General features: G+C 42.1%; 1 protein-coding gene across 4 annotated transcripts in view; it reads right to left on the bottom strand.

The window, feature by feature from the left end:
* Positions 1 to 482: 482 nt before the first annotated feature.
* FERMT2 (fermitin family member 2) overlaps positions 483 to 22,615 on the bottom strand; it is a 97,447-nt gene continuing 75,314 nt past the window's right edge. For 2 of the 4 annotated variants that reach the window (XM_026654323.2, XM_026654325.2), the window contains 10 exons: positions 22,110 to 22,217; positions 18,260 to 18,394; positions 16,103 to 16,152; positions 11,593 to 11,717; positions 8,796 to 8,902; positions 8,254 to 8,475; positions 5,632 to 5,652; positions 4,940 to 5,064; positions 4,418 to 4,559; positions 483 to 1,811 (listed from right to left, as the gene is read on the bottom strand). In XM_026654323.2, the coding sequence (XP_026510108.1) occupies positions 1,638 to 1,811; positions 4,418 to 4,559; positions 4,940 to 5,064; positions 5,632 to 5,652; positions 8,254 to 8,475; positions 8,796 to 8,902; positions 11,593 to 11,717; positions 16,103 to 16,152; positions 18,260 to 18,394; positions 22,110 to 22,217 (1,209 nt within the window). In that variant the 3' untranslated portion in view covers positions 483 to 1,637. The remainder of the gene's footprint in view (positions 1,812 to 4,417; positions 4,560 to 4,939; positions 5,065 to 5,631; positions 5,653 to 8,253; positions 8,476 to 8,795; positions 8,903 to 11,592; positions 11,718 to 16,102; positions 16,153 to 18,259; positions 18,395 to 22,109; positions 22,218 to 22,615) is intronic. The other 2 variants (XM_026654324.2, XM_026654326.2) reach the window with 1 other exon arrangement.

Raw genomic sequence — 22,615 nt, 5'->3', positions numbered from 1 at the left:
TTGAGTTAAGGGTTTGTGTGTGGGGATGGGACTGGAGTTAGGGACAACACTCGAGTTAACTTTGAAGTGGAGACAAGTCCTTAGTGACCATAGCCAAGACATCCATTTCACATTTCGTCTGAAAGACACCACCACTGTCTAGCAGCAAAAAGTCCCCCCGCAGTACCACGCTGCAATATCTGTTCAGTACTGGCATGGAGGAGAAGAGCGCTACCTACCTAATCACCAGTACTAGTTTCTAGAGCACCTGGGCTTGCCCTGAAGGTGATCCATCCAAGTACTGACCCACCCAGACAACACTTGGCTTGTGAGCTAGGATGGGATCACAGCAAAAGGTTTGATTTCTTATGCAACTGGACAAGTTATTAGCAACAGGGACAACCTGTGAAATCCTATAGAACGTTCCAGTAAATCTATTTGGTAGGGTATGAAATGAAGATTACTCTACACAAGGCACAAGAACCAGAAGTGGAAACTGAACATTAAATAAAAGGTTTGACTTTTATTTAAAATAAAATGCATTTGTACATAGTCTTTAACCCACAGACTATCGGAACACAATACTGGTTATTCCTTGGCATTGGGCGGGGCCTGAGCTCCCTTAATAGTGTTAATTCTGCACCGGTGCAACGTATGGGGACACCCAGACTCCAGGCATTAGAGTTATTAAGGACAGTGTGGCACAACTATAATAAAGTCATACTTAACTTAGATAAAAATGTATTGTACGGCAATTTTTTTTTCTAAATTGCTATCCATATCTTTTAAAAGCACTATATAGTTAATGCTGACACACTAGATCTATGCAAAATTCTAGCTGGCTTGTGAGACTAGTTAAAAAAACTGTACAATTTTATAAAATTTGTGTTTTTACATAAGTTACACAAAACCTATACTTCATAGACCTTTACTTCATATTGTAATGAAAAAATTTGCATATCATAGGCAGACTGAGTATGCTGGTGAGTACTAAGAGTGTTGTAATACAATACAGTGTAAGAGTAAAAAAAAGAAAAGAAAAAAAGAGACAATATAAACGATTATCCAAAGGAAAAAGTTAACACATAAACCAAACTATAACAGATTAACAGAGGACTGTTCTTCAAGGCCCCACACAACTATCTTCAAAATAACGTCAGGCATCTGCAACTGTCCTGATTCATGTAGTGTGAAAATAGAGATCAAAATTCTACTCAAAGGGAGGAGGACTTCAAAAACAGGTCGTCAAATTTACAGTATTAAAAAAAACACTAAAGAAAAAACATGCATTAAACATGATAAATAGACTTCATATAGTTTAAGCCCTGGATAGCTTTATAGTAGATGGCTTAGAGTTCTCTTTATAATTTGGCTATCAGTCAAATCTGATCGTGATCTGCCCATTGTGTAAAGACCAGAGGCAGAATTTGCTACATTATGTAGCCTCTAAACTGTCTCTTCATAGCAGATTAACGGAAGTGCTCGTTAGTGCACATACATTAACTGGTCTGGTAATGCAAAAATGTCCATGATTTAAAAAAAAAAAAAAAAGATACATTTCAAGCTTACTTTATTAAGCAGCATATTTCAAATAACAGCTTTTAAAGTTAAATATTAATATGGCCACGGGGTTTCTCTCAGTATACAGTACATCGAACTCACACCCAACCGCTGGTAAGTTTGTAGAACATCTCTTCGTCTAAACTTTCATTCTGGTCCTTTGCTCGCGTTGACAAGAAGATGTAGCCACCAATGAATTCATGAACCACTTTGCAATCCACCTCAGTGCAAATGAAGGACACCCTTACATCATCTGCAAACTCTACGGTAACCTACAGCGCAAAACACACTGGATTAGGATCAACAAGATGGTCGTGTTAAATTAGACCAACTTCAGGAGTTCCCCCTCTCCATATTTCTATGCTTCTCCATTAGCCCAGATGTATTCTGTATTGTCTAAGCAAACACAGTTATGTAGCTTAAGATGAAGCAAATATTTTTCTTGTCCAAACATTTTAAAACTCCTTTGCCCCAATGGAATAAGTCTCCCTTGTAGCAAACAACTGTTTAAATTTTCATGCTTGACATTCTGTGTCTATTTTCTGAAGAGAAAAAATGATTGGATAGAGAACTATTAGGGGGAAGGAGTTGCCCCCCAAATTACTAGTTTCCCCCAAGAAGCCTATTGTGGTTCTATTAACAAAGTCTCTCATTTGAAGTCTTCAGAAAAATCTCCTTCCAGTGACGCACTGTTTATTAACTCTTGAGGCCAGTAGGGTTGCTAGCCCACGCCAGTCAGACTCTGGGATAAGCGAAGCCAACAAGTTCCTTGCAGAGCATCTGGTCTGAACCACCGGAGATACAGTAACTCCTCACTTAACGTTGTAGTTATGTTCCTGAAAAATGCAACTTTAAGTGAAATGATGTGAAACGAATCCAATTTTCCCATAAGATTTAATGTAAATGTGGGGGGTTAGGTTCCAAGGAAATTTTTTTGGGGGGCAGACAAAAGGCATTATACACTGTACAGTACTGTACTGTGGTGGGGAGGTGCCCCTGGCTTACCCCTGGGGCTCAGGGCTGGGGGTGCCGGGTCTGGGAGGGAGTTAGGGCACGGGAGGAAGCTCAGGGTGGGGGTGTGGGAGGAGGCTCAGGGCTGGGGCAGGCAGGAGGTGCAGAGCACTTCCCTGGAGCAGCTCCTGTTTGGTGCAGGGGGTGTGCAGGTGGCTCTGCGCAGCGCGGCACTGCCCCATGGCCGCAATTCTGGGAGCTGCCCCCTTCCCCCCCCCCCAGGCAGGTAGGGCCACCCAGAACGTAGGGGCTGCAGGGCCCTGGGCTAAGGGGGGCCCCAGGGCCCTGGCCTGCAGCTCTAAAGCCCCTTTCGGAATGCGGCCCTGCGAGCACAGGCTGGAGGACTCAGGAGGCGCAGGGGCAGCCGCGCAGCCAATGGCCGGAGAGAAGCGGCGCTTTCCTCTTCAAAGCGCCACTGGCTGCGCGGCTGCCCCTGCTCCGCCTGAGTCCTCTGGCCCGTGCTCGCAGGGCCGCATTCCAAAAGGGGCTTTAGAGCTGCAGGCCAGGGCCCCCCTTAGCCCAGGGCCCTGCAGCCCCTAAAGCCCCTGTGTTCTGGGGGGGGGGGCAGCTTCCCTGCTCGCTCCCTCCCTCCCAGGAAGTCCTAAGCGCCGCCAAACAAAGCTGGGAGGGAGGAAGGGAGGGAGGGAGAAGAGGAACTTGTGCAACGCTCCCTTATAAAGTCAGCCAAACAACGTTAGAAGGGAGCATTGCACAACTTTAAACGACCATGTTCCCTAATGGAGCAGTGACGTCACTTCAAAACAATGTTAAGCGGGAGGACATTAAGTGAGGAGTTACTGTACTGTGGCTTAAGGAACTGGTTAAAAAAATCCAAACCGCCCCAAAATTAAAAGCTACTGGGACATATTTTCAGCCCTCAGCCTCTAATTGTGCTTGGGTATTCACAGGCATGTGCCCTTTAAAGAATCCACCACAACAGCGGGAAGTTTTAACCAGGCATTGCACCTGCAAAGTGCTGGTGGGAGTTTGTGCCTGTGCGAGTAAAAGCTGGTTAGAGGACCAGCTCAATGTTTACACAACAGCATCTGATATGGACTGCCCGTTAGTTCCACCGAACGCTAAGTTGGGCTGCAAATAAAAAAGTGAAAACTAAAACAAAACAAAATCTAGGTAATTTAGCTGTACGCAGTGAGCAGTCCCGTATTACCCTCTTAGCCCAGAAATTTGATTATGCTTAGGTATCGGGCTGCGTATTTGCACACAGACTAGAAACATCTGCTGAGTAATAAGCGTCTAATTGGGGTTTAGTGAAAAAAGGTCACCAAATAGTTTTTAGACACTGTTTTTTAAAGATTCTCCTGTTGGAGTCAGAAGGAGCCTTTTTGCTGACTTTAACTGAAGTAGGATAGGTCCCCAAATGATAAACATTGATTATACATTAGAGCTAAATGTCTTCCTAGAAATAGCTTCATAAAAAAATAAAATCAGAAAACTTTACTGGATCACCGAGACACATAACCACCCAATCTAGACAATCACCAGGCCCACCTAGGTGCGGGAGGTGTGATACAGTCCTTATTTCCAAGAAAGTAATAAAATCTTAAGTGGATTCCTTATAGCGTATAAGAAATTCTTGGGGATGCTGTAAATGAATTAGCTCACACAAGACTGAACTGCACTCAAAAACCCTACACAAACTGTAAATAGTTTAAAAAGAAATTTTGAACTCGAAGGAGAGAAAGAAATAGTTTATGAAACCAAGCAGTGTCCTCCCATGTAACAAAATCAGGAGGAACCCTCAGGCTAAATCTAAGTCATGTGTAGTTCTTATCAAAAAGACGTCTTACAATGGACATTTGGGCAAATAACAGTGTCTCCCCAGCTCTGTAAATGCGGCCTTGCTTACCATTTTTATTTCCCAGTTTACGTTCCACTGTTTCATGTTGCTGAATCGCCACGTTTTAATTGCATCTCCTGTGCTTGCATCCATTCTGATCAGTCTGTTGTAGGCAATTCCAATCAGCTCTTCTTTCTTGCCCCCTTGGAATCTACGACATTTAGATTTAGAAAAGGGAAACCTTACACATAGGTAGAAATGTTGTGCGTTCAATGATTGAACTGACTCATAAAACAAGCTGAACCAATGTAATTTTAATTTTTTCTTTCCAGTGCTGACGCAACTTATTACTTCAGAGCGACAGAGAGAATCAATAAATGCAGCAATAGATTAAAATCCCTCCCCGGACATTTAAATCAAATTCTAACTATTATAGGCAAATAATGTTGCGTGTGAAGTTGTAAGAAGTTGTTTCTGTCTAAACTACACCGTTCCCAGCTAGGAATATCTCATGGTAGCTTCAAATATAAGAGAATAATCTACACATTTGTACATGAAATTTTACCTTATTACTTAAGCAGAACCACTGACCTTGCAATAAAGTGTGTGATGCCAAATTCCGGTAGAGACTGCCAAGCTTGAATAAATCGCATCTTGGCTTCAATTAGACTCATCTGAGCTACATTCTGATGGGCCTCCAATATCCTGGCTGTGATCTGAATGTGATTAGACACAGTCTTCAGGCAACCGTTGTACGTTTGAAATATTGTGAAAACCACGCCTCCACCCAAGACCATAACCAAACCAAAAAACCTACACACCCAAAACCATGCATAAAATGTCAGACTCCCTGTTGGGAATTTTAGTAAGTCAATTACACTGTCAAACAGATGTTCTGCAGTTTCTAAACTGCATCATACGTCATCGGACATGAAATGGAGTATGTCACAGAAAATAGCTGCTTTTACCTAAGCACCACTAAATATTTGTGCGTATTATTTTTATATACCAGGTATGATTATAGATTCCAACTGTTTTGGGCACACATTCAGTTTTAAGATGCACAATGAGAATCAACTCCTGAAATGTACATTTCTAGTATAAAGGATTCTTATTAGCAGATTGACAGCATAAACATCACTGGGGATCATCATTAAAACTAAAAGAATTATGTTCCTCTAGGTGTTTTGTTTTAGGGCTACTCTCCATGTGAAAGGGTTTTAAACTATTTTTTAAATTAAATTTATCTGAATTTTAATTGATTTATTTTTACTAGCACTTACCAAGTCTCTTATATAGCCTGGCTGTAGATGACAATGCGAATAAAGGAAAAGGAAGCAGAAAGAAAAAAAAAGCAATCAGAAATATGGCAACAAAGCAAAGAAAAAAGTGCAAATTATCTGCAAACTGAAGTTCAAGCAAAAAACATGCAAATTTTCTGAGGAAGGAAAACAGCAAAAAGTGAATGCAAGCATGAAAAAGGGAACAAGGAAATATAGAACCATCACTCATTCTACAGCCATCAAAAATCAGGAATGTCTCATTCATCTAGAATGATTTATGTATGTTTTATAGGCATTTCAGAATTCCACCGGTGGCCAAAGTCAAAAATAGAGTGAAAATTCCCATCCTCAGCGTTCTTTCAAGGTCTTTGGTTGAATGAGACTCAAGTTTACTCCTCTTCAGAGTGTGCAAAGCCATTTACCATTTAAAAACCCAGTAGCTTCTGTCGCTTTAGATATGAGGAAAATATCCCCATAGTACCCTTCTCAGAGAATACATTTTTAAAAAGTGCTCAACACAGTTCAGTGACTACAAAGATTCTAAAATTACACAAGGAAAGCAAAAATTAAAATTGCCATCTGCTTTATGCATCATCTTTCCTGAAGCTACAACTACACTAAGGACTGCAACCGTCAACGCAGTCTTCTGTTTATATTGGACTGAAGGTTTCTTAGATGTAAAACCACAGAAATTCATTGCTCTGAGCAGAGTAAATGCCACAAAACCAAATCAGAATTCACACATTAATATTTAAACACTATGAACCTATTGTGTTTCTGTCTCAGCACTTCCTAAATCCATTTGCAAACCTGTAATATTGCAAATGTCAGTTTACAGTAAAACCACGAACCAGTTAGAGGGCTGGTTTGTAAACCAAGTGTCCATATCACCACAGCCCTAAGCAGACCAACTCATCCAGCTGATACAATATTTAACACGATCAATGACATTCACATTTATATTGACCTATTGAGATCATTAGTCCAATAATGAGACTGTATGGGTTAGTGAAAACTTGACATTTATCTTTAACGGCTCAATGGATATTGTAAATGTACATTTCAGATAAATTTGCACTTGGTGAGAAGTTTTCCCCTCAAAATTACCCTCAACTGAATATATTGCAGTAGCTTGGTGTTCCTTTTTAGCTGGCAGTCTACATTCCACGAATTCCCTGAGGGCAGCATTTTCTCCATTCTCCATTACTCCCCCATCACATGATGCTGTGGGATAAACAGTCTCAATGCAACTTACACAACCTCCAGGACACCAAGAAGAAGGAAACTAATAAAATGCAAAGGGAGCAAAACTGCGGAACATTCTTGCTGCCTTTCTAAATAAAAGGATCTATTTATACTTAACTAATCTTCTAAAGGGATTTGTGGCTTCAGAATTGTTGGCCTGGCTTTTTACAAGTCTTTAACTGCTATCTCCCATCTCCAGTGTTGCACCTATTGCTTCTTAACCAAGATATAAACACACTGGGCAAATAATACAAGTTAATATTTCCCCCAGTGTCTATTTTACGAAGCTCAAGTCTACAGTGCCTTATATGTTATAATTTGTTATATATGCAATCCTTCCCCGTCCCCATGGATAGAAAGGCTTATTCGGAGAATAATAAGGGCTATTGAAAATGAAATTCCACTGCCAGGAAATCATACTGTGCCAATAAATAGCTACATTTTCCCGCTTCTCTGCATGGCAACCCCCCTTCTGATTTCTAGAGATCAGATTCAGACACAGTAATTTAACTACAGATTAACAATCATTGTACTTGAGTTTACTAAATCATTAAAGAGACACTGAGCAATGCTTTAGTTATTTTTGCAACTTTAGCCAAATACTGTGTGACTTTGTGCAACCCATGTATGTGTTTGTTTTGTGGTAGAAATAATCAGATTCTACCATGCACTGACTAGATATAGATTACGACTCAAAAATTAAGTCACAGTTCTTTAAAAATATATATTTTCAATGGCTGGTATTTCATCTATTTACAAGTGTTGGAACAGTGCGAATAAACAATACAGACTACATTAAAGCAAAGCCTGCATGGAACACTTTGTAAACAATGGGAACCTAAATTAATCCCAAGAATTTCTTCGTGAGCTTTGTGCAAGTAAACTGAACTAAAATCAATTCCTGCTATTGATTTACTCTGCCACAAACATACCATTACACTAATATTAAAAGGTACGCGGAATTGACCAATGTACTGATGTTCTATAATATGGTACACAAAAAAGAAGTTCCAAAGATGTGCGTAAAATAACTGACTCCCATTGTTCAGACTCTGGGAGGCTGTCAACGTCTGCTATCTCATTGCAAATTTGACATACATACTCTGAATAAAAACGAACAGTTAAGATCACTGGGACCACATGCTCCAATCACTTGATATTGGATCAAAACCACAAATTAGATTTACACACAATTTAAGTAGTAGGATTGTCAAATTCTGTTAAAATGCATCAACATCTGATGTACCTAGGATGAAATCTTAACCTCACTGAAGTCATCTACTGACATGACAAAACTCCCATTGACTTCAGTGGGGCCAGGATTTCACTCTTTGGGTTAAACGCAAGATTTCTGGAAAATGACTAAAACCCCGGTACCTGTTTGTTCTTGTACTTTTTCAGGTAGCGAGGTGAAACCAGACATTCTGGATTAATGTCAGTTGTGACTTGTTCTGGGATTAACTGTGGATCTGGGTTCAAATGCTGCATCTTCAGAAATGACAGAATATTCTGAACTTCTAAGTTGTACGAGCTGTCCGCCATGGTCTTGCCCTTGGAAGCTAGCCTGCAGGCTGCCATCCAGTGTGCGTACTGCTTCTCCTGGAATTAAAGGGAAAGGGGCACTCAAAAGGAAGGCAAATCTTTCTTTTTTCTGTTCAAAGCTCTGTCGAATTTTTCAGTACAAGAATCGAACTGAAACATACTAAGAGACTTACAATGAGCCAAAAACCCGACCAAAGTGTAGGATATAACAACGGTACATAAGGAAAAGGACTAAGGGCCAGTCTTGTACATTACATCTATATACGCACAATGCTGTGTGTCTCTCAAAAGAATATGAGCAGCCTATCAAAACGCAAGCTGTGGTGGAGGAGTATGTTCAGGGCAACGAGAAAACACAATGCCAATCACAGACTTACATTATCACAGCGAAGCCAGATTTCATTCATACCATCTGCAACTGGAATCAGAAGTTTGATATTAAACTTCTGACCAGAGATGTTTACATCAGGAGTAACCTCGCACCCTGTAACAAAAGAGCTAGTGATTAGTGTGTATGGAGACACGTGCTCTAAAAAAATAACCACTCCAGTCTAATAGTATTAAAACAGTGTCCCAGGGATATGATGTGTTATAACCTGGCTGAAGAATGTACACCATGCTTTGTTTTTAAAGCAGGTAAAAAAATTAAGGGAAATCAGAGGAAAAAGTACAAAACATGGTGTTAGAAGTAAGCTGATGTCTTGCAACTAAAGCCAGAGCTGTCTGCCTGGTTGCAAAGGGTGTGGTACTGCAGATAACGTAAGAGCACATTGCGGGATTTAGCGAACGGTTTAAATTACAATCTAGGCTATAACATTTCAGATTCTGTGGTGAATCGTCTCCAAGACGACGGAAGGAAAAATGAAAAGCAAGATCTATTTTGAGGGAGAACAACAAAAACACGATACAAGTTCAATTAAATTTGGCATTACACAATTTGCTTGACCCTTCATTTCCTCTCAAATGGACTAAAATTTTGAATAGAATTACCTAGTCTAATAATTCTCTTATAACAGCAAAACCAGGGGTCAGGTTGGGTGTCACTAATCCAAAACTATCACTCTGTAAAAATTACGTGCGTTGGGTGTGCTGCTTACATCTTCAGCGGTGAGGCGCTAGTTTTCTTCAAATTTGGTTGCTGAAAAGTCTTAAAACGTTTATATTAGATGTTAGGCATTTTGAGAACTCCAGTTTCTTGAAAACATCCAAGTTAACGTGGGCTTCATTTCAACTCAGTCTCCAAGATTCTTTTAAAATGCAGTCAGAAGCAGCAACGTCAAAAGCTCCCAAAAAGGTATTCCAGGCTACACATCTCCGTAACTATAGTCTGAGGTCATTTGGCAGCCTGTCTGTTGTTGCCTTCATGGTAAAAAATTAAAGCTGTCAGTAGCTTCTGCTGTTCCATAGCCCTCTGAGCTGGAATAGTTGACTTCTGAATACAAGAAAGGCCAGCAGCCTTAGGAATTTTAAACGTAATGTGCACGTCTTGCAGACTGTGTTTGAGTAAGGGCTTGTCTACACTGGCACTTCACAATGCTGCAACTTTCTCGCTCAGGGGTGTGAAACTCCCCCCCCCCCCCCAGAGCGCTGCAAGTTTCAGTGCTGTAATGTGCCAGTGTAGACAGTGCACCAGCGCTGGTAGTAGCTACGCCCCTCGTGGAGGTGGTTTTTTTAGAGCGCTGGGAGAGCTCGCTCAGCGCTGTGCCATGACTACACAAGCTATGTTAAAGAGCTGCCGCGGCAGTGCTTTAACGTTGCCAGTGAAGACGTGCCCTAAGACTTGTGTGCTTACATAACAGGGGAGAGGAAGAAAGCAATATTTTCTCTTCAAATGCAACCTATTTACAACTCATTTGCTGAAGTCTAAACTTGTTTATTTCAATAAATCCATTACACACAAAAAAAAAAAAATAGGATTACAAAATATATAGCTCCTATATGCTCTAACTTATTTTTGCTTCACTCTAAAAGCCAGACACACGAACCACCAATTAAAATAAATGCAGATCTCAACAGTGAACTTTGAATATTTTTACTGTGTGAAAACAGGCTAAGTTAGGGTGACCAGATGACAAGAACAAAATATCGGGACACATGGGGGGGGCAGCCACAGGCTCACCTCCCACTGGAGCCATGAAGGAAGGGGGATACAAAGCCTGAGGAAGCTGCGGGTCAGGGGCGCACGGCCCCAGATCGGGACACAGCGCTGGCGTGGGTCGGGGGTGCAGGGCCCTGGCTTCCGCCGCAGCCCCGCCACAGGTCGGGGGCACAGGGCCCTGGCTCCGGCTACATCCCCGCTGCGGGTCGGAGGCTCACGGCCCCCACTCCAGCCCTGCTGCAAGCTGCGGGTTGGGGCTGCATGGCCCCAGCCCCCGCCACAAGCACATGGCCCTGGCTCCCGCTTGCAGCCCAACCGCAGGCACAGTGCTCCAGCTGCAGCCCCGCCGCTTACCTGGGGGATGGTTCCCACCCACTGGGAAGCACCTGCAGGCTCCTCTAGCTCCTAAGGTCAGTGGCGGACAGCGGGGTCTCCACTCCATGTGCTGCGCCTGCCACAAGCACTGGCTCCAGCTGCCGCCATTGGCTGGAAGCTATGGGGGTGGGACTTACGTGAGTAGAACGCAGTGCCCCAGGGTCAGGGGCAGCCCGGGGGGGGGTCTGCACCCTGTCCGCGCCCGCAGCTCCCACTGGCCGCGATGGAGCCAGCGCTTGTGGTAGGCGCAGCATGCAGAAATCCCCACGGCCACCCGTGTGCCTAGGGGCTGCAGGGTCCTGCTGCCTGCTGTTTCCTAGGAGCCACCCCAAACAGCACTGCTCGGACCCCAGGTGAGTGCTCACCAATGTACACCTCTAGCCCCGAGCCAAAACATCGGGACAAATGTACATCGGTTGGGACGCGGGAAAAACAACTAAATATCGGGACGTCTGGTCACCCGAGGCTAAGTTTTCCACAAGCCTTCTGATCCATACAGCATTATTTATGCTATTACCACAATCGCTTATTTAGAAGTGTATTTTTACATCATACTTAGAAACCTCAGTCACTTTTCCTTTAATACTCAACACGAGAATGACATCTGAAGTGTAAAGCAAAAGAAATGAATGTAGAAATAAATGGTGACAGCGACAGACTTGTTTGGATAACGTTACTAGAACGGCATGCGTCTCTCTTACCTCTTAAGTTCATTTGGTGAGCTGGAGTCCCACTGGATTCATCTTTGCTTTTATAGCAGGAAATGGATGTATCTTTGAAGGTGCACCAGTATTGCTTGTAACCTTTTAGCGTCAGTTTCTTAGGCCTGCCAGACAGGTTGATGATATTACTACATTAGATCTGCAATTCACTTGGGTAACAGTGCTTAGTTTAAGGGACACCACAGGTAGCTGGGCTCTTAAGCTGATCTTCTGTACTTTGAACATGTCTCATATTGAAGTTCTTATCAGGGGCGGCTCCAGGCACCAGCGCACCAAGCGTGTGCCGGGGGCGGCCTGCCGGTCGCCGTGAGGGCGGCAGTCAGGCGGCCTTCGGCGGCATGCCTGCAGGAGGTCCGCTGGTCCTGCGGCTTTGGCGGCGGGTATGCCGAAGACGGGGGACCGGCAGACCTCCCGCAGGCATGCCACCGAAGGCCGCCTGACTGCCGTGCTTGGGGTGGCAAAATACATAGAGCTGCCCCTGGTTCTTATATTCAGAATACGCAGATACGCAGCTTGTCCCTTTGCTTACCTCCCCAACCAAATCTTGCTTCCGCAGGATTTAAAACCCTCACCTTACAATGATGTACAGTAAACAAATTGATGCATGAGTGATCCCACCGGATCAGTAACTGAGTTGCACAATTATACGTACGCTTATTTTCCATTACCCTCTTACAGAGAAGATTTGTTCAAGAAAAATAAAATAAGGTTACTAGCTTGGACTTTTGAATCCAAGTACTTCCATAGGGGACAAGTGTCAGGGTAGCTCCTACTAACAACGCCTATAAAAAGAAGCTTCCATGAATCATGGAAAAAGGTTTTTTCTTCTGTAATAGTAAAAGAAAGTTATTTATTACTTTGAAAGTTAATGCTTTGATATTTAATTAAAAATCACGATGCTTGTTAAACAAAATAGCAGCAGCCAACCATATGTAATCTCTTTTCGGCACCTGATTTCACATGGTTTATTACAGCAGTCTCTCTTGCTTGCCCCTTACAAAGGGGTCGGTCTAGTGAAAGGTTTCGGTTTCCTCTCTGTGGGAGTCATGGATGCTAGCTCCACAACTGGCCACTTCACTCAGCAAATGGCAGCTGGTCCACAGAAGCCCTTCATGATATTGTGTTCCACCAAGCCACAAGGAGATGTGGAAGCAGCCATCCACAGGAGTGAAACCCACAGAATTCTAATCCCCACCCCACTGGATTTTACATTTCACTCCAGTGAATCAAGTACTTTAGTTGCTAATGGGTGAACTTCGAGAAAGGTTTAGGAGGCTCATTCCAGCATAAAACTTCCGATATTTAAAGCACTGATGCACCTATTTTGGCCTCCCACAGCGTACCTGCTTCCCATTTCACCACCCAGCATAGCGCTCATCGACTTTCTGCCTCCTTACGACGACTGGTACCCCCGCCCCCATACTGGGGGGGCACCAGCTGAAGGGGAGGACACATGACCTCCCCACATCTCCTCTCCCCCACCACTCCCAGCCCGGGGGCCCCTGTGCTCTCCCTGCCTCCTCCCCACATTACCTCTGTGTGGGGGGGGGGGGGGGGGGGACAGCAGCTTTTGGGGACAAGAGCCGACTCTGAACATGCCGAGGGGGGCCCCCCTCCGGCTCACTCAGCCACGGTCCTCAGAAACTGAGCCTGGGCAGGGGGCAGCCTGCTACTGCTGTAGCCAGGCACTCTCTCAGTCATCCGGGATGCTGCGCTGCACCGGGGAGCATGGCTGGAAGAGGCTCTGGCCCCGCCCCTTCACCTCCCAGCCCGGAGTTGGCTGCTGGGGGGACCACTTGACTGCTGGGGGAGGGGGGGCGGACTTGACCCTTTGTGACCCTCCCACGAGTCACCAGCTACTTCTCTGCTTCTCCTGCTTCCTCCATTTTAAGGGTAGAGAGCACTAGGGCACTCAATAAGCCGTGGACTGCACTGTTCAATTCCCAACATGTGAAATGTAAAGAGAAAATGCCCAGGAAACAGCAGGGAAACAACGGACTCCTCCTGTCAAGTCTAAAGACTGTAGGGAGTGAGAAGTTCTTGGTACTGGAGGAAGCCTGGAAATGTGGGGGAAGGGTTAGGAGGAAGTCAGGAGGCCCAGCTGTCTCGATGATTTGTTCCCAAACATTTAAATGAAGTTTTGGTTTCGGGAGGAGCAGAGGTCTGGTCTCATTCATATTTTGCCTTCACCAGTTTTCTCCATCCTAAAAAGTTCTAAGACACCACAATAGCCCTGTGTGTGGTTGTGGGAAAGAAGGCTCAGTTTCAAAAAGTTTGCCACCGCCCCCTCAGTTTTCATTTTAAGATGTTCAGCCTCTAGCCAGAGAAGAAGAGCGAGCAGGTTTTTCCATCGTTTGTCTGCGTGCCTTGATCCACGTTTCCCTTTGCAACCCTCATTTTATTCCTTTAACCTGCAAGTGGCAAGGCAGGGCACTTTGGCTACTAAGCTTAGTCATCAGGCTGGTAGGTGTGAGATAAGTCTCTCAAGCCCCAGGGACAACAGTGCTTCTTTCATGAATTAGTATTGCAACTTCTACACTGTAAAACATGCCCGAAGAATGCAAAGGACATGTCCCATCCAAGATAGGGCCAATTTATACACAGAGTCATTTCAATATGTTTCTTATAACATACTGCCTGGCCCCATTTTTTTAAAAATAAAGTTCTCACATACACTCCAGTCTCTTTATAGGTGAGGTGAGTCCTTTACATTTAAGATACAGATGCTCCCTGGGTTACGCAAACCCAACTTACGGAAATTCGCACTTATGGAAAAAGTTCTGTACGCTTTTTTTTTTTTTTTTGCACGTAATTGTCAGAGATACGTTCCCGACTTACGCAAAATTCGACTTATACAAGGCGTTCCGGAATGGAACGCTTGCGTAAGTCGGGGAGCTTCTGTATTCTATTTAGGAAAACAGATGCCTATAGGAACACACCTCGGTTTCAATCTATATCATCTACTGCCTGTTGAGTAGTGGCAGCTTGAGCTGAAGCCATTCTCAGCACCTCAGACACACTTGGCTCTCTCTTTTGTGGAAGGCTAAAGAAACAAAGCCCCGGTTCGTTCAAACTGCAGCAACAAATTTGACTGAAATGCAACTACTTAAAATGAAGCAGATGCTGTAACTCAAGCGAATACAAAGATGATGATTATACCAAGGTCTGGAGAATTTAGGATCCTAGGCCACCCAGTGCTTGGTCTTATAGATTTTTCTAGATTTGTTTAACCTTTCTGTATATTAAAAATTCAATTTAAATATTCACCTCCTCTTTCCCTAGGCACATGGATCCAAGAGAGTCTAGCGAGTCTAACACCATCCAAAAGATAAACGAGGTTTGTCCCACAACTAGAACTCTAGTTAACCAATCAGCTAGCTTCCCAAATAACTGTTAATAAAAAAGGCATAAAGTATGTCAAACTGTATCAAAAACAAAGACTCTCTCTTTTAAAAAGAATTCACATAGCTGGATAGAGACACTAGCCCTGAAACTGTGCTCTAGTAATCAAAATACACCAGAGACCCAGACTGAGTCAGGTACTATAGTAAACTTGATAAATATGCATTACAAGATGGACAAAAACTTTTTCAGTAAACAAATGACAGGTTATGGTTCAAGAAAACAAACCATTACAAAATAAAGGTTAATTACAACCCTGTTCTCACGCAGTTGCTTTTCTGCTGTTCCTAACCCATGAAGTCTCATTGAGATCTATGCAAAGATTCCAGAACTTTCATCATCTCCCTAACACAGTGCATACTAAATTGCAAGAGACGGCCATGACTGCCAAAATATTAGTCAAGACTCAAACATGACTATTCCCAGTTTCCACATACCATGATCCAATTTATAACTAAAAAAGCACTACATGAGCTGGAAGAGGCTCCTTTTGGCAGCCAGAACAGAACAGGCAGACTAGAAGGACGCTTGTTTATTATTCATCTAGTCTCTCAAACCAAGAAAAGCACTTGAGTAAGGTTTCTAGTTTCATGACAGTTCTAATTTTAGGATAGCTTGATTAACTTACTGGCATAACCTAATATAAACATTTCAGCACCAGCTACTGGTGAAGAGTAACCAAAGCATGTCTCCGCCCCCAACTCCAGTGGGATATGGGTGGGAGGATGGGGAGGGGCATGGAGAAATGAAAGACAGCAGTTATACATTTGAAGAATTGAATCACTGTCCTAAAAAAAAATGTAGTAAAGCTATAGCTGAGTCCTTTAAATAACATGAAGTGGCCAGTGTATAGGATAGGTGCAAAATAAAGTGGAAATAAACAGGAAGTTTTAATATCTAGAGCACTGTGATATTTTAGCTAGACTGCAACTATGAAGTCAATGTGTTAGAAGACATTTCACACAAACCCAAGCAATGGCGTGCAGCAAAGAATCCAGACAGCAGGGTAGAAAGGGAATTATGCAGTACTGTCATTATTTATTCATTGACATCAGTTTCACAAGCGCCTCTTCCCATCAGTACTTACTTGAACACTTTAATGTAGTCGGCAAGCTCAGGAATCGAAGTGATGTCACCCTGAAAATAAAAGATCATTCATTTGATTTGTCTGCCAGATACAAGACTCAGTTCTAGGATGGGAGGATCCAAAAACAGGGCACTGGGGACAGTGATTCAGTTTATAGGACAATGCCACGCAATTACTCAAAGGCAATTTCCTCAGTGATGAGGGGGGAAAAAGCTTGATAAAACTTCATTGTCAAATGTCAAGGGCTCACAGATCAGTCTACTTTATTAGACTACAGTTTATTTCACAGACTGAGAAAGAGAAGAAAATTCACTCCAAAGAAGTGCTGCTTTGAAACTCTTTTCTCAACACACAAGTAGTAGGAGACAATTGACTCATTAATATAGGTTTTTAAAAGGTCAGTACTGCACTTGAAATTCTGGAGTTGATTCTGCACACACACAATTGAAGTAGTTTAGGACTGCACTGGTGTTTGAGAATAAGCATAGGTTCTTTATGACTTCACTGCTTTTTCCTTGAATCCGAGCCAAAAAAAATAAAATAAAGGATGCTGCTTTAAAATATCACAGAGGGTTGTTTAATTGCTTTCAAACGGTTTAAAAGGGCAATCTTTCAGTATTTTCACATTTGACTATATCCCTAGAACATATCTATGGATTTCAGATTAACAAAAACAAACAAAATATTCATCCCGAGGCAGATACTAAATGGACAGTCTCAACCAATGTGTCATTTCTAAATTTCTTAATTAATTCTTATCTGGCAGGGTAGGCTCCTCAATATTATGGTTTAAATCACTTTCAGTGGCACTGAAATCTGAAGATTCCTCCTATTAAAAAGCCACTATTTATGTAGCATCTCACAATTTTCTTCTTCCCACTGTACATCCATCAGAAGCAGCACAAGTTAATACTTCTAAAGCTCTGTTATCAATAACGATATACTTTAGCAAGCAAAAAAAATCCATGTTAACTTCAAAGATCACTATAAATAGTTTAAAAATATACTTAAAATGGCTGCTAAAAGAGAAAAATAAAACAAAATCTGAAGGTTTCGGTCTTTTATGTCTTGAAAAGGTTAGAACATAAACACGTGAATTCAGACCCGGCATAAGTGTGTGATGCTCCACTGACTGGAGTTCCTCCTCTGAAGGAAGATGCCGATCTTGAAAGGTTTAGGTATTTGGCCTTAATTCTTCTTTCACAGTGCTGTTCTATGGAAGAGCCATATTACTACAATATTACTGTGTTTCAGAAGTTTTATAATTTATATTTTTGGCACTGTAAAGCTTTGTTCATTAACTAAGGAATAGTGGAAGAAAAACTAAATCTATTCAGAACTGAGTATTTTTTAAGCAAGTAGAAGAAACAGAAATTCATGTATTTCATTTGAGTTGTCCTTGACACTGCTGTATTTCACACGTATAATGGCTCAAGTTTTAGTGAGGCCCTACTTCGCCCAGTTTTCCAGCTGGGTAAGCTAAAGTTTAAAGAGGCCACTGTGACTCGCTTGTGGTCACACAGGCAACCTGTGGTTCATACTGGATTAGAATCTAATAATCTTCATGCCTCACAGTTTGTTGCTATAGCCACAAATGTATTGTTATACTTGGTTTCTACAGGAGGATCTTTATATGCTAGTTGACTGGGCAACATTATGACGGGTAACATTCGGTGTAAAGGGATACACATTAGAACAAACAACTTGAGCTATTGATGCATGTCAATGGGTTCTAAATTAACTGTAAATACTCAGGACAGAGAAAGGAGGTATCTGAACAGCTCAGTGAAATCATCTGCTCAATAACAGTGTTGGTCAAAGAGTATTATATTGCATTAAGGGTTAGAGCACAATGCCCAAAAATACTACACCTTCACACTACATGGCAACCCTATGCTTAGTTCTAATCAACCCTTCTTATATCCAGTACAGCAGAAACAGTGTCCAGGGAGGGGCAGCAAAAACGATCAGAGGCATGGAAAAGATTTCCAGCTGAGGAACGATTACAAAGATTAGGCCTATTTAGTGCAGAGAGGAGACAAATAAGAAGAGACCAAAGAAGGAATGTTGCTTCATCAGCAAACTTCCTATAGGACCACTGTTAAGTCTGCCAGATCACAAGCATTTATTCAACTTTAAGAAATCATTAACTCTTACCAGAGTCGTTGATGTTTTACCACCTTCTAAAGTAATTTCCAAATCAGACAGGGCAGCGTCAACTTCATCAACTTCTTTGTCACTGTTGTTCAAGTGATTTTCTGATGACATGATTGATAGTTTGTTGATGTGGTACTGAAACACAAAAGTTAGAGACCTTGTTGATTTTAAATACACTGTACTTAAATTTAACAGAATAATAAAACACTTATCTGACCTAGCAGAAATCTCACTATTGTCACATTCATTGTCATCCACTTAAATAGCTGTAAGGAAAAAACAAAAAGAAAACCATGGTACAATAGGGGAGCCCCAGGGATCACACTTTGCATGACCACAGCAACAACATTCGGAGAAGAGGCTGGCAATCCATTTTAGATGAGTGCTATGGTGTTCTACATTACAGTAACCAGAAGATAATACAGCTATGTTATTGCCCTATGCTCCCATTTAAAACATTATACTACAAGCACAACTGCACAAACTTCCATAGACTCTACTGGGCAAACAATGGACTAGTCAGTTACAAAAACAGGCTACATTCTATCACCAGTACAACAGACTTTACAGATGGAGGTCTGAAGCACAGAGCTTACGGGTGGGATTTCTAAAGCATGCTCCGCATTGGCCTAGCTCAGCTCCCACTGCAGTCAATAGGAGATTTACTATTAACTTCAGTGGGAGCAGAGTCAGGCCAATGCTAAGTGCTTTTGAAAATTCCACCGGAAGTGACTTGGCCAGGATCACAGGGAAACCATGACTGAGTCAGAAACTGAACCCAATCCAGGGTCTTAATCACAAACCCATCCTTCCCTACTCAGTTTATAGTACGTGAATGACATAGTTGGCTCTACACAGGTTTGGGTCCAGACAACATGGTTAACGTGTGGCAGACGACGGCATAAAGCTCTTTGTGTAACCATAAAACACTTTGCTGTATGGTGCTAATGAAACTAATCTGGTTGATCCTCATCCCTTCTAGCTTTCCGTGTGACAGAACATCTCAGAATGCACTGCTTCAAGTGCTGCTCTGTGAATTCTGGGAGCTCTATCTCCCAGGCTGTACGGGATGGCAACCAGATTGCTTGTCCCAGTTTATTTTGGGAAAAGCTCAACTAGATTGTGTGATAACTGTGAACATACAAGCCCAGCTGACATGTGACTTTGTTGTGAAAAGGCTGCTGTGCAGACACCTCAAACATGGACTTTGTAATAGGGTCCAATGAGTAAAGCATGACCTAGTTACAAACCAGAGTTGTACTCAGTGTAGACACAGGCACCTCTCAACTCTTGTTTTAGTCTTCTCTGGATTTTGCAGGACAGACATAACCAAAAAACCCCAAACGCCAACCTAATAATCTATTTTAGGCTACTACAAAGTTCATCCAATTACTCATTCTATACCAGAAAGGTGCAATGGGAAATGCAAACTTGAAGTGCAAATGGCTGGTCTTATCACATTATTACATACTTCCCAAACAAATATTGGGGCACAGGGTGGAAACTAGTCTCTTCCATTCCTCTTTGTCATTTGTTGCTGCTTCCATCTGCTCTAAGGTGTTGAGAGATCAACTGTTCTGCCCTCCCTGCTAGGGGTCTTAGTTTTCTCTTCGGCACCCTTGTTTCTTCACATCAGTTGGTTTCCACTTGACAGCCTCACGGGGAATCTGTGGGTTAGCATCCACAGTGCATGCCTCAAATATGTCCAGCAATTCCTGAAGAGCTGCCGATTGGTGATTTCTCAGCTCTCTCCAATGATGATGAAGTCTTTCCAACAGTGTCCAGAATCTTTTCTAGGCACTTATTTTCAAAGGAATCTGGTTTACTATCTAATATTTTGGTAGATCTCCAGCTCTCACAGCCATATGCTAGCACTGAGATTATGTTTACATTAAAAATCCTTGGTTATGTGCTAGCGCTGTATATCTTTGATTTGCATATCTTGCGGAGTCTAATAAATGCTGGGGGTGCCTTTCCTATCCTTGATGTCACTTCCTTCTTGAGGTCTCCTATAGCCAATATGATGCTGGCCAGGTATGTAAACTGTTCTATTTTCTTGATATTTGTGTCTTCTAATTTTATATTACTGCTTGATGCCTGGGTTTCAAGGATGTTTGTTTTAGCATAATTAGTTTTGAGCCCTACTTGGCCTGCTATTTTTGCCATATTGTCTGTGTAATTTGGTGGGGGGGGGTGTGTGTCATTCAGTTGCACAATATCAGCAGCAAAGTCTTGGTTTCCTAAGTATTTGCCACCTACCCACACTATACCAGTGTTTGTTATAATAATGAAGTGTGTTAGCAATACAAAAACAATGGCTGGGATTGCCATTTCAGCAACCGCTACTATCTAAAATTCCTTCTTTGTATTGTCTTGCAATAAAAGCAGCACTGTGCACATTCAGAAAAGCATTCATGCTCCCTTAAAGAGAGTGGCATAGAAACAACATTCAGATCTAAAACAAATCTACCATACTAGAAGCAATTCTTCAAAGCAGTTAATGGATCAGCTGCATTAGAGACTGCATCTCCAGCTATGTAGCTCCAAGATGGTTGCGCGCCTCTGGGTCAATAGAGATCACAGAGCCCAGCAGAAAGCACACAAAGCATCTCAGCTGAGGGGATCTGGTTGTGGAATGAACTTCCAAAGGAGCATTGACAAATCCAGAGTCTAACCAGCTTCAGGAAATGTTGCAAAATCTATTTGATAAAGTTTTTTTTTTTTTTTTAATCATAACCAGAATGGCATTCATAGCATGATCTGCTCCCTCTTTTACCGCACCAGAAAAAACAAACAAAAAATCCTACACCCCTAAGCAGAGCCTTCTATAACCTGAGGAAGAACGAGAGCCAGAAATTCCTTGAAGTCCACTAGGGACTTTGCTGCTGCCAATCTATTTTATGCAGCAGGCACTCCGGCAGTAGGGTAATGGGCAGCAGTACAAAACCCTAAAATAGAAGTGATCGTTCGAGGGGAGAGCTATTTTCTCTGGTGTTCATTCAATAAGTATTTTTGAAGGCAGAAACTTGTGACTAAGTATTATAATCCAGAAAGGATAGAATTGCCACAGCAATACCACAATTAAAATCTACAAAGCTGAAACTGTTAATGTCACAGGGGATGTCAAACATCATGCATCTTGGGTTGCTCTTACAGGGAAACTGGAGGACGAACTTTTACATTCTTGCTTTCTTTATTCTTTTTTGCAAAATGACCGCTATGCGTTGAAATCCATATAGCCCCGGATCTGCTAGGCCAGGGATGTTTCTGCATGGGTGAGGAGGAGAGAAGCAGCCTGACTGCCAGACAGACTTGAGACCACACTTAGACTCGGTTTACAATCAGTCTTATGGAAATGAATGGTAAAAGCATTCACAGGTGTATTACCTATGCCAAATTTGCACATAATATTCTGCACAACAGATAAATAAATAGTTCTAGGAAACCCACGGATTATCACCAGCTGTTCTAGGGGCAAAGAGCCAGAAACATACAGTTCAGTAACCTAATGTACTTACTTGTATTTTTTTTAAAAGGCAAAAATAAGAGTCAAGATAGATACAAACAACTTTGGGGAAAATAATCTAAATTCCTTTTCATGTGAAGTAATATGAAGCAAATATTTAAATTACCTAAAAAGTTTAAGTAAACACTAGAGAATAGGAAGCCAGCCAAGTTTCATTAGAACAGAAAGTTCAGCTTCCTGACAAAGATAGAGCAAGGCTTTTAATGAACTAGTTGCAATGCAGTTTAGCTTCAATCCACCCCTTGATTTAAAGCCTATAGAAGGCTACAAAATCGCAACTGAGTTCAATTAAAAAAAAAAAAAAAAAAAGCCTCAGTCTCTTACCTGCAATGCTGCGAACATCATCATTTCTTCTTCCGTACATTCTATTTCTTCTAAAAGAATAGCCCATTTAGATTGCTCATAAAGCTGGTTGATTCGGATTGCATCGTACTATAGTGAAACACAAAAACACACACCACACACATATAAAGCACCTGCAAAAGGCGGCCTGGGGCCCTTTGCACTTCAAACATATCTAATTAAAAGGGAATAAACATCACAAGACTTATTTTTACATCCAAATTTCTACTTGAGATTTAAATGCTAAACCACTTTGACACTGAAACAACCCAAATTCCCTTAACAGATGCTCAGGCAACCACCTGATTTTGTTCATTTGGCAGAGTCTTGATGTGTAAACAAACAGATTCAAATGATACATACAATGTAAGACACAGGATCACATTTTGAAAGACTGGCAGCTGAGCAGTTGCCCATACAAATGGGCATGCAGGCATTCTGAATGCAGACACTGGTCTCCACTTTTTGAACGCTTGGCCATATGCACA

Source organism: Terrapene carolina, unplaced genomic scaffold, assembly GCF_002925995.2.
Source record: "Terrapene carolina triunguis isolate 2854851 unplaced genomic scaffold, T_m_triunguis-2.0 Scaffold189, whole genome shotgun sequence".
Taxonomy (NCBI): domain Eukaryota; kingdom Metazoa; phylum Chordata; order Testudines; family Emydidae; genus Terrapene; species Terrapene triunguis.
The sequence above is the reverse complement of the archived record's forward strand: the minus strand, read 5'-3'. Positions and strand labels throughout refer to the sequence as shown.